This window comes from Thamnophis elegans, chromosome 3 (assembly GCF_009769535.1).
Source record: "Thamnophis elegans isolate rThaEle1 chromosome 3, rThaEle1.pri, whole genome shotgun sequence".
NCBI lineage: Eukaryota > Metazoa > Chordata > Lepidosauria > Squamata > Colubridae > Thamnophis > Thamnophis elegans.
Window position 1 is genome coordinate 105,226,080 of NC_045543.1, and position 15,969 is coordinate 105,242,048.

Genomic DNA, 15,969 nt, shown 5'->3' on the forward strand with positions numbered 1-15,969 from the left:
ATGACTATTACTCCCTCTTTCTATAAGATACTGCAGCGTATTGAGAAAAAATATTAAACATATTTCTGTTACATAATTTATAATTATAAAAATAGTTTGGACTACATATACTGAAGTAATAAAATTTTAAATCAGCTCTCCACAAATTATCAACCTTCTGAGGTAGTAGGATTGCACTTTTCAGCAAAAATGTTGGGGAGAATTGCTGAGATTTGGTGAGAATTGAAAGTTTCAATCCAAATGTATCTGGAGGATGCCAATTTGCAAAAGACTGACTTATAAAAGCATGGACCCTGATTTTGTGTCACATAGTTTCACAGTTGTCCCCACTAACATCTGATCTGAATTTTGCAAACTCAAAAGAAAAACGGGAAAGACTTTTATCTTAACACATTATACTTACCACCCCACCAAAATATTTTCCTATGTAAAAATCATTGAGGCTATGCAGTTCCAAATAAGTGGCTCCTAGTTCTTTAGCAAGTTGAACACCTTCAGAAGCTGTAACACAGCTACCTCTGTCTGAGATACACAAAGGGCAAGTGCAGGGGACTTCTGTGAAAAGAAACAATTCGTGCAAAATAGTTTCAATACACTGGTTCTTATTCAATGATTCTAAACTCTAACATGTTAGTTATTCTTTAAACCATGCAGTATTATACCCCTAAGGAACGGATGTGGACAAAAAATTATATAATTATTTTAACTTGAACTGTTATTATTAGATACTATTTCTCTCTCTCTCTCTCTCTCTCTCTCTCTCTCTATATATATATATATATATATATATATATATATATATATATATATATATATATATATATATATATATATATATCTTTAAATTACTTCATGCTACTTAGATTTATCTGAAAAGCAATTGCATCGAAGTTTTCTATGATGAATCGCTTCCCACCTGAATACAAATATGATTTACTATACTAAAATTACTCTTCTTGTACTGTAGGGGGAAAACCTTTTTTTCCTAAGAGATCGAAATCTCATTCCTGGTCTCCTTTTGGATTACTTTAACCTGAATATGAGAAACTATCATGGCTATTATTTAACTATATATTATTACAACAAATGAAGTGTGTGTGTGTGTGCGCGCGCGCGCGCTAAATAAAGTTCACTTCTGCAACAGTTTTTGTTTTCTTTCCCAGAGCCTTCTGTAATTCCCCAAACTGGGTCTGAAAAGTTTATGTATTTTTTGGAATAATATTGGATGGAGCACTTAAGGTTCTCTGACATTCACAGAGAATTGTACTGCTGAAACAGAGAATATTTGTAGCGCAGGGTTGAAATGAGGAGTCCTCAGTATTTCTTGCAGATGTTTCATTAATCAAACTAGGGTTGAAATAAGGGGTTCTTGGTATTCTCTGACCTCGGTTGTTTTCAAACTAGGTAACATCTTTAATTGCCAGTAAGGAGTGTGACAACTCTTGACAGGTAGGATGTTGTCTGCTACCTGTCAACGACTTCTTCAGCTTCAACCTCAATAATATATAGGCAAACAATCGATACAAACTCAAGGTAAACCTCTCCAAACTCTATTGCAGAAAATACGACTTCAGCAACAGTGGTCAGTGCCTAGAATGCCCTACCAGATTCTGTTGTTACAGCCTCAAACCCTCACAGTTTCAACTGTCTACCAACTGTCTACCTTAGACTCTCTACCATGGACCTCACCCATTCCTAAGAGGTCCGTAAAGGGAGGGGTGGGTGCCTAAGTGTACCAGCGTGCCTACTGTCCCTGTCCTACTGTCCCCATTTATTTGAATTCATTACCTTTGTTCATACTTATACCTGCTATCTTGTACATACTAATAAACAAACAAACAAACAAACAAACAAATGTTAGCTAGTTTGGTAATGAAATGTACAAGAAAACAACCAAGTCTAGAGAACACCAATAACCCCTCAGTCATGTTCTTTTAAGATTCCAGCCATAAAATCACAATATTTTTTTTTAAAAAACAAGGAAGACAGAAATGAAAATCAAAGAAATATCCATTTATTATCTTTTCCCAAGAGATTAGTTTCAGATTATTAAAAGCTGGTTTTTGAGAAAAAGTGTAAAAAAAATGAGGCATCTTTGAATTATAATTCTGGAAAAAAATACTGATAAACTGTGAGAAAAAAACTAATCAATCCCAGACCAAATGCTATAAAGACTGTTCTCTTGAGTTGATAAGCAATAAGTGGAAACCACATACTTTAACATACGATGTGAGTGGATAATTGCTCAAAAAAATATTATGTGTGGCAATGCTGACATAAGGAGAAGGAAGAGATAGCCGAAAAGGTTTGTGGATGGGATTAAAGAAATTACAAGGGTGTCTTTGGAAGTTATTACTAGATACAAGTCAAGACAGAGAGCATTTATCCAGTAAATTACTTGATGGCAAAAGACATCTGAACTTTGCTTTTAGCTGGTTCTCTCCCCACTCTCCAATTGGCTGAAAGAACACAAAGGCTATAGGAAGTACTGGAAATTTGACTCAATTAGACTTTTTGTGATTTTATTGCTTACCCAAGGTTCTTTCTAGATCCAAGCCTATGACTATGATCCTATGAATGGGGCTTCCCTTGAAGAATATATAGAAGTTTCAACTAATACAAAATGCAGTGGTGTGCACAGTTGTGTATGTTATTAGAAAAGTACACTTTTATGTTCTGTAAGCTACATTGGTTGCCAGTTTGCTTCCAGTCCAATTTACAATGTTGGTTTTAACCTTTAAAGCCCTTCATGGTTTGGATTATCTGATGGACTGCTTCTTCAAATTTATACCTGCGCAATCTATTAGGTCTGATAGAAGGCATATTGCAGGTTATATCCTCAAGGGACTTACGCTTGGCGAGCCTTCTCTTTGTCAATAGGACTGGGGTCTCAGGAAACGAGTGAAATCTTATGATAGCTCCATCACTGTGGGTGATTCACTTTTTCCTGTGCAGTGTTTTTTTAATGATGACTGTTTTATACTTTTAATAATGATTGTTTTTATGTATTTGTTTTAACTAATTGTTGTACATATCCCAGAGTCATTCTTGTGGGGTGGACAAGCATATAAATGAGATAGCTAGCTATAGATAGATAGATAGATAGATAGATAGATAGATAGATAGATAGATAGATAGATAGATATAGATATAGATAGATATAGATATAGATATAGATAGATAGACAGACAGACACATAGACAGATAGATAGACAGACAGACAATATGTCTTTTCAGAAGTAGACCCTTCTTGTTCAATTAAATTCACTCTCAAACAGGATTATAACCTAAATAATAATAATAAAATAAAAATACATATGTATCAATACATGCAACAGATATTCTACTAGTTTATTATTAATATTGAAAGTTCTTGCTTCTTTAAAAAAACACAGTTCATTTTACTGAAATATTATCTGCGTCACACAGAAATAATCATCCTTTTTCATTTAAATTTTCAGCTAATGAAAACTTTCAAATATGAATTATAGTTCTAAGTGAATAGGCTATCGAACACAATAAGGAGAATTCTAAACTGAAAGCTATCACTCAGCAAAGGTATTGTGGTTAATATAATATTACAAGAGTATTCAATATTTATTGCTAGGGAGTCAATAAGCCTTGCAGACTGAATAAATATTCTCTGGAAGAAAGATATTCTTACAAGTGAACAAGCAATTATTCATGTGTGTGTTTGTGTGTGTGTATTCATAAAATTATTAAGATTTAAGATTAACTTAAATGCTTTTTAAAATGTATAATTGTACACCTCTTCATAGTACACTCAAAATTAGCTCTGTATCCACTTATTTTAATAAACTGCAAATGAATTCTACTTGATAATCCTTCAAACAAAAGGAAGAAATTCTCATCTATTAACAGTGGTAAATCACATTATAAATAACTAATTATTTCAATCAGCTTATCACCATAAATAAATTATGTCCATGTAGGACAACAGCAACAGTTTAAACAATATTTCTAGTTATATCTATAAATACACCTATTAGCACATCCACATTGTTATTCTTCAGAAGTACTAGTGATTAGGATTTACTTCATAGTAAATTTTCATTCTAAATCAGATATTAAATAAGTGAAGTCTTTTTATTTTTAATGCGACTCTGGTACTGTGATATTTTTCTTTGTACTGTCAATACAATTTCATCACAGTGCAAAGCTGTTTTTTCTTCCAAATCTGAAAGCGCTTTATTTTTTCTTCCCTAAAAAAAAAGCTACAATATACAGCAATGTAATAAAAAAGCACGCCCTTGCATATGATTATCAAACAAAAGATTTTTTTTGAGAAATATTACCACTTGAAATTTGAAATCCCAAATTACAAAATTGGAGTGTATTTTTAAGCAGTCAAATTCAGTCCTGTAATCCGATGAAAACACCCCGAGCAATTAGTTAACTTACCTCCACTAACACACACAACAAAGGGGAGACTACCAGAGGTGGAATTCTGCCAGTTCTGACCGGTTCACCCAAACCAGTGGCAGAAATCATGGGTGGCCCTGCCCACCCACCCCCACTCTACAGCGCATGTGCGGAAGGTGGAGTGCATGCACATATGTGTACACAAGCATGCTCACATTTGCGAACCAGCAGGGAAGGTAAGTCAATACCACTCTGGAGACTGCCACTTATCTGAGGAATTGGTTCTACTGTTAAACTGTTCTCACTCTTAGAAAAATTTTTCTAATTAAGTCAGAATGTATCTTTCTGCCCTGAATTCTTTCTGACACCATTTTATATATTTGGAGATTGTATCCTCCTTATCATCATTTTAAGCATACCCAGCTCCTTAGAACTGTCTTCATACCATAGTACTTCATAGTCCCATGATCATCCTCAATATCATTCTCCTAACGTCACAATTTCTCTGAATTTTTCTTCTAAGTAAATGTTCAGAACTGAGGGTAATATGAGGTGGGTCTGACTAAAGCAAAATAAATGGAAAGATTGCATTATTTGGGCATTATACTTCTACTAATGCAGTCTAAAATTGCACTTATTTTCTTTGCATCCACATTACACTGCTTCCTCATATATACAGTACATACATGCCTTATGTTCTCCTGCACATTTGATATTCCCTTCCTAAGAACTTTGTACTAAAGTTCATTTTGTTACTTCCAGCCTAGTTTTCTAACCTATTTTGATCACGTTCAATGGTGTTGCTAATATTTTAGCTATCCTAGCTAATTTTGTGACATCTATAAATCTGATAGGAATCCCATCCATCTCTTAAACTTATTTAGAAAAATACTAAAAATACCAGACCTAGGATTGATCCGTATAGCACCTGCTCAATATTGTATTCAGTAGTAGCACCGATAAGCATTCCCTGAGTACAATTTTGAACCAAGTGTATAGCCATATGTAACTACATTGCTAAACAGCATGTTTTGAATTCTTCTGTTGAAAGTCAAGATACATAATGACTACAGAATTTCCATAATCTATTAAGAAAATTACCTGATCAAAAATGAGGTAAGATTAAGTCTGGCATCCCAGCACCCCCATGGTAATATAATCCCAATCTAGGTGCTTGGCAATCAGTTGATACATCCAGTTGTATAATATAATTATCACATGATTATCAAGGTGCTACTTGTCACCCATAAAGCCCTACATGGTAGTGGATCTGGGTACTTGAGAGACCGCCTACTGCCAATTACCTCCACGCGACCTATTAGATCTCATCGATTAGGCTCCTCCGAGTTCCATCTGCCGGTCAATGCCGACTGGCAACTACACGGAGGAGAGCCTTCTCGGTGGCAGCTCCGACCCTATGGAACGATCTCCCCGTGGAGATTCGTACCCTCACCACCCTCCAGACCTTCCGCACAGCCCTCAGAATCTGGCTATCCCGTCAGGCCTGGGGCTAAGACTGTAACCCGCCCGAATGGTATGAATGTTGTGTTTTTAATTATGTATTGTCTTATATGTTAAAAGTTTGTCTCCCCCTCCCCCTTGGGTTGTGAGCCGCCCTGAGTCCCCCCAGGGAAAAGGGCGGCATATAAATAAACTTCTACAATCTACAATCATTTGCAATCTTCCTTGCCCGCTTCCCCAGGAAGTTAGTGGGGAAATCAGCAGGAAAGACCGCAGGTTGCTGGGGTAAATCTACACACACACACACACACAAACACACACACACACACACACAGCCTCTCATGCCATACTGGCACTCACATGCCTTGCGCATCCTCCCCAACCCACACCCCAATCTCTTACTCATGCTTCTGACACACACCATTCAACCTCCCCAACTTACCCCTCTTGTGCACCCTAACTGTTGCGCACCCTCCCCTCCCCTCCCCTGCCCAAACCAAACCTCTCATGTAATCTCTTGCACCCCCTCCAACTCACACCTCACCTCTTGCACATTCCTTTACACCAGAGGTATCAAACTAGCGGCCCTCAGGCCGGATGTATCACACACTAACCATGTCCACACGCAGTTTAGCAAAAGGGGGGGGAGTTGCGATACGTCACGTGACATCATGGTGACAACGCATGACCTGGGCCCTCACCACACTCTCGTGCATCCTTCCAACCCAACGTCAGCCCTTGGGCTGCCATTCAGGGAAGGAGCCCGTCCATCGCCACACTTGCTCGGTCATTCTTACACGCCACCAACGTTGCCACGTTGATGTTGACTCTCTGATGTTGGAGGAACCTGTAGCTGCATGTGGCTCTGTAAGGCTTCCCTCACCACTCTGCAGAGTAACTCTTCTACTTGGGTGTAACTGCCTCCTCAAAAGTAACTCTTCTACTCGGGTGCAACAGCCTACTCTGACGTAACTCTTCTGCTTGGATGCAGCTAACCAAGAAGGAGGCTATGATGACACTGAGTGGGGGTGTGGCTGAGGGTGTGGGTCATGGTGATTCGTGATGGTGATTGAGTGTCATCTGGGTGGAGTTGTGGATGGAGCTGGTTGGGGTAATGGTATATATATATGAGTGATGGTGTTAACTTGGTTAGAATTGACTTGGATTTGCTTACTTTTGTATCATTGTCATTTAGTGCTGGTTATCATGTAATATTAGATAGAGATAAAGTTTTTCACCAAACAAACTGACTCTCTGTTTGCACCTCTCAGGGATTCCCTCACATCCTCCCCAAACCCTTGCTATACCCTCACGCACCCTCCCCAATCCTTGCCTCACACATCCCCTCACTCTCCAACCTCCATAACACCTCTCACATGCCCTCTTGCAAACTCTCCACAACCCTCACAATTTCTCCTTCGCATCCCCATGTGTCATCTTGCTTTCTCCCAAACCCAGCAGTAGCCACTGACATGCCTGCCGGCCTGGGACTTACAACTTCCTGTCAGTTTCCCCACTGACTTAAGCCAAGGAAGTTGCCTTGCTTAATGATAATAAAATTTGATTAACAATAGTAACTCAGACTGTAGGATTTGCCACCTCTGAGTGATGCAGTTGTGCTTTACAAGGGCACTGCTTAGCGACCAAAATCCAGATCCCAATTGCAATTGTAAATCAAGGACAATTTGTATAACTTCACATAAATATTGTCTAAAATCATTAAACAATATTATGAAGAAGCTTAACTGCCAAATATGTTTTATGATCAAATACTCAACGCACCACACAAACTGTTAATTTATACACACATTACTTAGAAAACCTTCTCTCACAATTACAAAATTATGTGATTCTTTAGCATGCCTAATCTACTATGAGTTTAGGAATCACTGAAGTTATGCTAGTTTTGTTCCTTCTCAAGTTCAGAAAGGCACGCAGGTGCTCACAAGGAGGCAAGTGAAAATATGAAATGCCAAAACATCATATCACAAATCCTATGACTTAAATATTATGACAATAATCAAATATGATACAATAGACTTTGCATCATGACACTTTGTCATCTTTCCATCATTAATTGTAATTAGTCATATACCTCTATGGAAAAGTGATACTGTCCTGGAAAAATCTGCTGTTCATAGTTGTACCAAGTAAATGTTCAAAGAATCACATCCTTCAATTCTTTAACATTCTAACTCAGAAATCTGCTAATGCTTTTAGATGGTTTTTAAAATGAGCATACAGGTAGTCCTCGAGTTACGACCACAACTGAGCTCAAAATTTATGTTGCTAAGTGAAACATTTAAGTGAGTTTTGCCCAATTTTACAACTTTTTTTGCCACCATTGTTAAGTGAATCACTGCAGTTGTTACTAACATGGTTGTTACATGCATCTGGGTTCCCCTTTGATTTTGCTTGTCAAAAAGTCGCAAAAGGGAATCACGTGACCCCAGGACACTGCAACTATCATAAATATGAACCAGTTGCCAAGCATCTGAATTTTGATCATGTAACCATGGGGATACTGTAATGTCATAAGTGTGAAAAATGGTCATAAGTCACATTTTTCTGTGCCATTATAACTTTGAACATCAACTAAATGAACTGTTATAAGTCAAGATCTACCTGTATAGGATGATACTGTTCCAGGTTATTCTTATTTTTTTCTCTTTCAAAAGGTAGAATATTAAGTTCAGTTCTAAGAAGTATTAACTTTATCATGAGTGATCTAATAACAAAGCTTTTTCATCATGATTCATCCAACACTTAGCATAATACTGATATCTCAGCTTTTTATAACATGACTTCTAGCACATACCGTTTTGTCTTGCACCAACAGCAGAAATTATAACTGGAACTGAACAGTGACTAAGTGTTTTCTTTATCAGTGGTGCATAAATATCTTTAACTTCTTGAAATGAAGATTTGTCATTTACAGAATATTTAATCACAATGATATCTGCTTCTCCAATGAGGTTCCGAGATGTGTACCAGTCACTTTCAAAAATATCCTATATATACAAAACAAAAAGATGGAGCTAAATTCCCTTTTTTATTGATCAAGAGATCAGAGCACACAACTGTATAATAATTGAAAGTTTACTAAAACTTAGGATACATTTCTTTAAGATGTCCGCAATAAATCAATTTGTTCAAACCATCTTGCTTTCTATGTCTCGCCTGCAGCAAACTTTATGTTAATAAGTCTTTTTTACAGTTATGAGTTTGTATACATAGGGTGATGAAACTAACAGTTCATGGCTGTAAAGGATTTCCAATCCAGCTGTCTAAATATTAAGATAAAGTTTCTATTCAATTATTGATACATTTTATATACAAAATACATCCATCAAAACTACCACTCACTCATTTCAATTAATTATAGCAATATCAGTTATTGGTGCAGTACTAATACATTTTGAAAGCAGAAGCATTTGACTTTTAAAATGTTATTCTTACTGGAAATTAAGGAAAAGGTATAACTGAAAACCCTGACCTTGATTTACTAGATACCGTAAATAACTGTCACTAGTTCTTCATTTCTGAAGATCAGTAAAACTATTAGAAATCAATTGCTAAAATTCCTAACAAAAACAGTTCTTTTTTTTTAAGGTTGTTCCAACCTCCTTTAATGATTGAAGAGCAAATAGCTAACTAAACAAAACATTTTACAAGGGCAATTAGAAATACTTTTTCTGAGATACTGACTGTGCCAGCTTAAGTTTTCCTACATTTTCCCATCATTTACAAATACCATTGTACCCCTTGATCACTCCATCTTTTATTACAATCTTTATAATGCTTTTAAAGTTCAAGTTAGAATCATGATACATTTATTCTTATAAGAAATTGAAGTTTAACTGTTTTTCCCCCGTGACATTCTGGGAAGCTCACTACTTTAGAAATGAAAGGTCAGCCCGATGCCCTTATTGTCAGCTGATGAAAACTTTAGGCCTACTATGAGTGAATTTTCTGCACTTTTTTGTAGTATCACAATTCAAAGGACTTCAGAAATCACACAATTTGAAAACTCAATTAGATTATCCAATATTTTTAAGTAACTGAGAAAAAAGAGAACATAGACTAAGTTCAGAATGTTCAGAGGTATGAGGAGTACCTGCGAGTGGAGAAGGAATGGAAAAGAAAGACAAAAGTTATGCAGGAACAATATTAAGAGAAGACACAGAATAGACCGTAGGAATAACAAAATTGAACTGACATAATGTAGTTTGACATGATGAATATTCAGAAGTTTTACACCATGAATATGATGGACTGTATACATTTCTCAATCCACATTTTGAACCTAACAAATTATCCATTAGGAATGAAATTCCTAGATTTTTACACATGCAAGATATTGCTCAACCAATGACAGATATTCCTAGATATTGTCTCTCTATTTCAAAGATTCAGAGATCCTTATTCACATACAGGCAAAAATTATGGGGTGGGACTAGAATAATTAGAAAATAGCAAACATTCCATCTGAGTACAAATTAACATCGTAAATACCACAAGTGATGTCTGATTTATATATATGTAGAACACTTTACAAACTGCTGCAAAATAGTGACCTCCATAAAAAGTTAATCTCAGATGCAGTTTATTTCTGAAGTCTTATATAAGACATACGTAACTAATGGTTGAAATGCACTTTTGAGACAAAAATACAGGATCACCAGGATCAATAATCTTCAATTATCTGTGTTTGCATGTAAATGTATGAATTTAAAGTTAGTATGTAAACTTAGGTCATGTTTTCCTAATTACTTGGTACAGACAATTACCTTCAAATGTGCCCCAATCACTCTTCTGTCTCATTAGAAGTCTTGAGCACTAAATAGATTCCCCCCCAAAGTTATCTATGCATATTTCATATATAACACATTTCATGGAAGGGGGAGGGAAAGGGTGGACTGAAGCTGAGTATCGATCCAGTAAAGGTAGGTCCTAGATATGATCATCCAAATAAATTAGAAAAAGTGGTTTTGAGCATGTCTCTTCAAGCAAAAGTATTTTAACTAATTCTTTGTATTAATTAGCTTTTAAACCTGTCCCATCTCCAGACAGGAAACCCTCATCATAAGTGAAACTTCTATAAAAGAAATCCTTTTGGCTCAGATAACTGCAGTGGTTATAATACTGTAGTGTTATATAATTCTACTATTCAATAATGTCAGTAATAACAGTGTGAAAAACAACACTGTGGTGAATGATAAGAACTGTCTCATCTTGTTTAGCTTACTTTCTTAGTTTTCCAGGCCACCCTGCATATAGTGATTACTTCTGCTGTGTCCTGGTATTCTAAAAATACACTCACCCTAATATTCCTCTTAACCTCTTTCGGTCACAGATTGGAAGCCTATCGTTTACATTATAAAGGATTGTTTTATCATTTAAAATTTAAACTCTAGGAATATGGTCCACAACTATCAGATCGTTTCAGGGGATGGATCCTATTAAAATATGTTATCTATCACCAATAACTAAGATAAGCAGCATTTCACTTGTAAGGAATATACTACCAATATCATCTGACAATATTGATAGCCTTTCATAGAAATGTAGCTCTCTGCTTTTTTCAGATACGGGATTTATTTCTTGTATTTAAAATTTAAACTACAAGCTATTTATTCACATCCATATAAATCACTCAAAATCTCACATAAAGATATGAATCTAGGTAGTTGCCGATAGGAATTCTAATACTAACATCAGAAACATAACTGAAAGCTATTTTTTGCATGATTAAGAAAAACAACAGTCAATTTTTACAAGTTTACATTCATGCAGTATAAATAATATTCTAAGCTGAAAGTTAAACAATTTGCTTTTAGAAATGATCCAAATTAAAAGTTAATATTGAAAAAACATATTATATTCTATTGGTTTCAGTAAAAAGTTTTATTCTATGACAAAAAACTGTTTCAATATAGGAATAAAAATACTTTTTATATTTTAAGCTTATGAGATACCCCAAAATGTATTTGACGGGGAGCAATCTGTAAAAGATTCACTCTTTTTTATCCAATTCAACATATTAAGGGGTGAATATTATTTTAGCACTTGGCCCAGATTATAGTAAAACTACAATTCTGCATGTGATTGCAGTGAAATAAGCCTAATGGAATACTATGATACTTAGGTACTTCAAAATAAATATGTTTAAAATTGATCTATAACTTTTTTTTATTACATTCTCTTACCCAGAGAGGACAGTCATGTACCACCAATCTGACATTTCCAAACACACAAGCTTGATACTCGGTGAATGCAGGATTTCTAAGGTAACTGGCAGAGTTTAGTAACAAATTACTGTCAGTCTCTGAAACTAAAGCACTTCTCCCAAGATAGGTCCATATCAAACTCTTCTGCTGATCATCCTCAGAAAATCCATCTCTTTCATTCCCAAAGGCTACAATGTGAACAGACCTACAAATAAATAACATTTCAATATGTTGAATTAAACATTTACTAAAACAAAATTAAGAAAATATAGGGCGGGGAAAAGAGGAAAACCAAATTATATATATTTTTAAAAATAAACCCAGACCGGTGTACATTGATATAAACACAGACGCACAGATATGATTTTAGCGGATTCCTAACGCTAAAGGAACAAACAATAATAATCCACATACATGATTTTAAATCCAGAAGCACGAAAGCAAATTTCCTTGGAACTCCACAAAAGCTGCTTGCATTACAAATCCAGAGCCGTTTGAATTTATTCTTCCTCCATTTCCTGAGGGTCTTTCATTCACCTAGTCGCAATCGCGGTAGCTCTGGGGAGTTTCCGTTCATGTCTTGTTGAGCAATCTTGTCTCTGTAAACCAGAAAGAGGGTTAGCTCCGTGACAATAGCTTGCTTGCTTGCTTGCTGTGCTGAAAATGAAATTAGCACATAAACTCAGCAACTACAAGCCTCAAGCTCAGCCATTGCCTCGTGACGTCAGTATACGCTACCAACAAAGAATATTAACATCCGCAAAAGGAAGAGCGCTCTATATTTCTGCAAAGCCTGATACAATCAGACGAAACCCACACACATAAACTACAGCTTTGGGAAGGGTAGCATCTCACTGAACAGAAGGCGACTTCGTGATATATTGCTGCTGCTGAAAAGAGATGCATAATAAATCCATGAGCTCACTGGCAGCCAATCCACTTCCAGAGTTGCCATATGCAAGAAGTCAGGCAGATCAAGTTAAGAGAAATGTCAACATTCTAGAAAAGAAATGTCCCCAATTTTAAATACCTTCCACTAGGCAGTAGCAAGACAGTAGCAGTTTTTAAAACAGTAGGAATACAGAACCTGACAGATTTCACATTGAGCTGTTTATGATCAGTTAACCTGATCAGTTATGATCAGGCTAACATTAATTTTTACTTAATCTTAAAATAATCTGTTGGATGTATTTTTCAAAAAGTTTGCAATGATTTTCTCATTTCCTCATTTTTTGTGATCAGTTGAAAAAAAATGTCATTTTGAAGAAGAAAAAATGAGCATTTTAATTTCAACATTTTCCCTGTCCTGGGTGCTTCTATAAATTAATAATATTATAGAAATATCATTGTCAATAAAACTCCTGAAGGAATGTTTCAATTACAAACTCTGGAGTTTACATGAAATACAGAGGAAAAGACCTTTTCCTATATTCTGAATATAGTAGTGAAATCTGTATTGCTAAAATGAGGGGAAAGTATGCAACATTATTTCATCCCCCCCCCCAATTGCTAAAGTGTAGTTATTCAGCCTTGAAATGTAAAACAAGTTAGGTTTGCAGTAACTTTATATTATATAAAAATGTATTTTAAATTTATTTATTTTCAAAAATTTCAAATATGTTATTCAGAAAACAACTTGCTTAATTTAATGAATTTAGCATAGTATGCATAGCAAAGGTATTATTTAACCTACTGTCATTGTGCAACCAAAGAGGCATTCTTTAGCCCAAGAGGTAAGTACTGGCAAATTTGGGGTTGCAAAGTACAAAAACAAATGTAGAGGAGAAAATCTGGTAACTCAAAACAGCCCAGTAAATACTAAGAATATGCAATGTATACTGACTGTTGCAGGGCAGAAACATAACATGAGGAATTAAGGGAGGAATTGTATTTTTGATTAAAGGACCTGGAATTCTAATAAAATAAATGTTAATAATAAAATAACTCCAATTAAAGATGATTCACAGTAGTTTTTGTTTTTTGTCCCACTTTTGGAAAAAACAGTTCTGGGAAAACACTGTTTTATACACTAAATAGTCCCAAAGGATTCTGGAAAGTTTGGGCACACATACAAATATCCTCAAATGGAGCCAAAAACCTGCATGTGAGCTATCATTATTATAGTTCATATCCCCTGTGAATTCAGACAGTCAAAGAAATATATCTTTATTTGCTATTTCAGTACTTAGGTCCTTTTATTTATTTATTTTTCTTTCCATTTAACCCAATTGGAATTGGGAGTTAACTGTGCCAATTCTGCTATTGGGCAACTGTCAAAGCTCTAAGGAGGCTTAGGCTCCCTCCTATGTGTCTTTGGCTAACAATTTGACATGCACGTTCTAGTTGATGTTGCAGGCAGGGAATGTTATATAAGTAAACTTAGTCATCTTTGTATTCACCATAATGGGATGTGTAATTTCCTAGAGACAAGAAAATGCTCTGCAAAGTTAAAAAAAAATCACAGCCTTAAGCTGCATGTTTGTTTGTATGTTTGCATGTATTGTAGACAGAACGAACAAAGATATGCAGTTAGAACCTAGCACTGAAAAACACACACGGCCTAGTGTCCCAAAATATTATAAACTCTTATTAGTATTCTAAGACATTAGAAACAATAAAATTAAAATTGTTTGTGCAAATCATTGTTTTATTAAAATATTAATATGTATGTCTGCTCAAAACTGTATGAATTTCTAATATAAATCAATGTAAATTATTTAAATTAAGGTTTTTCCCTTAGTAATGTATATTAACTGCTATAAATCTGTCTAACCTGATACCCTTTATTGTTGTATAAGTAGTTTTACAACCATAATTAACCAGATCTTGAGTTAAATGGTCACTAAGTGAAACTGTGACAAAACTTATTTTACTTCAATCTTGCTTTATAAACCAAGTCATAAATGCAAGAACTGGTTGTAAAGTTATTTTTTCATCATTGTTCAGTTGTGAACAGTTGCTAAATGAATTACCGGTAGTTGCTAAACATGGACTATCTATAGCTTAGTATTTATTATAAATGTTTTATATAAGATATAAGGGAGTCAAGCTATACTCAAAAAAAGCACATAAAATGAAAGCCTAAACATGCACATTATTTTTTCCCGATAATTCAGTAATAAAAATAAGTGTCATAACAAGATCTATTATTTTAACTACCCACTGTGGCCTGATAATAAATTTGAGATAATATTCCACCCTGGAATATAGATTTATGACATAAACGAACATCGTGATCTCTCTCAGGGACTATATTACAGTGATAAAGCAAGATGTTAAAATGGAACTCAAGGTTTCTCTCTTGTCACAGCAAAATTAGTAGACAGAACTTTAAGGACCACAAAGCATTTTTTAAAGAAAGTTATTTCAGATTTTATATGATAAAATTAAATTTATGGAAAAAATAGCAATTTTTTATTTTCTTTGTTTGAATATAAAAATAACTTGAGAGCTCTTATAAAAATAGGAATTGTACATAATTCTAAAACAAATCTACTAGTAGCATGTTTATTAACTACGGTACTGTTTATAATTAAAGAGGATACTTTGAAATAAAGAAATATTTTGAAATACAAAAAATGGAAGGCACAAAATGTCAATGTCTGAATCACAAGCAGTGCTGCTTCATTTCATTTTAAATCTCTTCATTCAAAATCTGGTATCTCTGACATTGTTTATTGCAGAATTGTGTCCCTAATTTGTTGCAGATGACCTGAAGAATGACTTGTATACAATGAATATTATTGATGTAAAGTTAGGGAAGTTTTATTGGGCAAGATGCTTTTCATTAATTAGATTTTAATGGGAAAGTGATTGCTAGGCTCTGTCCCTTCCTCCTTCCGTCCCTCCATGCCAGAAAATAATGAGTGCCAGTGGCTTTTAACGTTGACTACAA

The 15,969-nt window shown here is 35.0% G+C and overlaps 1 protein-coding gene across 1 annotated transcript in view; it reads right to left on the reverse strand.

Annotated features, from left to right (window-relative positions):
• Nucleotides 1–12,917, reverse strand: part of RHOBTB3 (Rho related BTB domain containing 3) — a 35,452-nt gene extending 22,535 nt beyond the window's left edge. Inside the window, exons 1-4 of the mRNA XM_032214374.1 lie at nt 12,489–12,917; nt 12,054–12,279; nt 8,663–8,855; nt 404–555 (exon numbers count right to left, since the gene is read on the reverse strand). Of these exons, the coding sequence (XP_032070265.1) occupies nt 404–555; nt 8,663–8,855; nt 12,054–12,279; nt 12,489–12,490 (573 nt within the window). The 5' untranslated portion in view covers nt 12,491–12,917. The remainder of the gene's footprint in view (nt 1–403; nt 556–8,662; nt 8,856–12,053; nt 12,280–12,488) is intronic.
• Nucleotides 12,918–15,969: the final 3,052 nt, after the last annotated feature.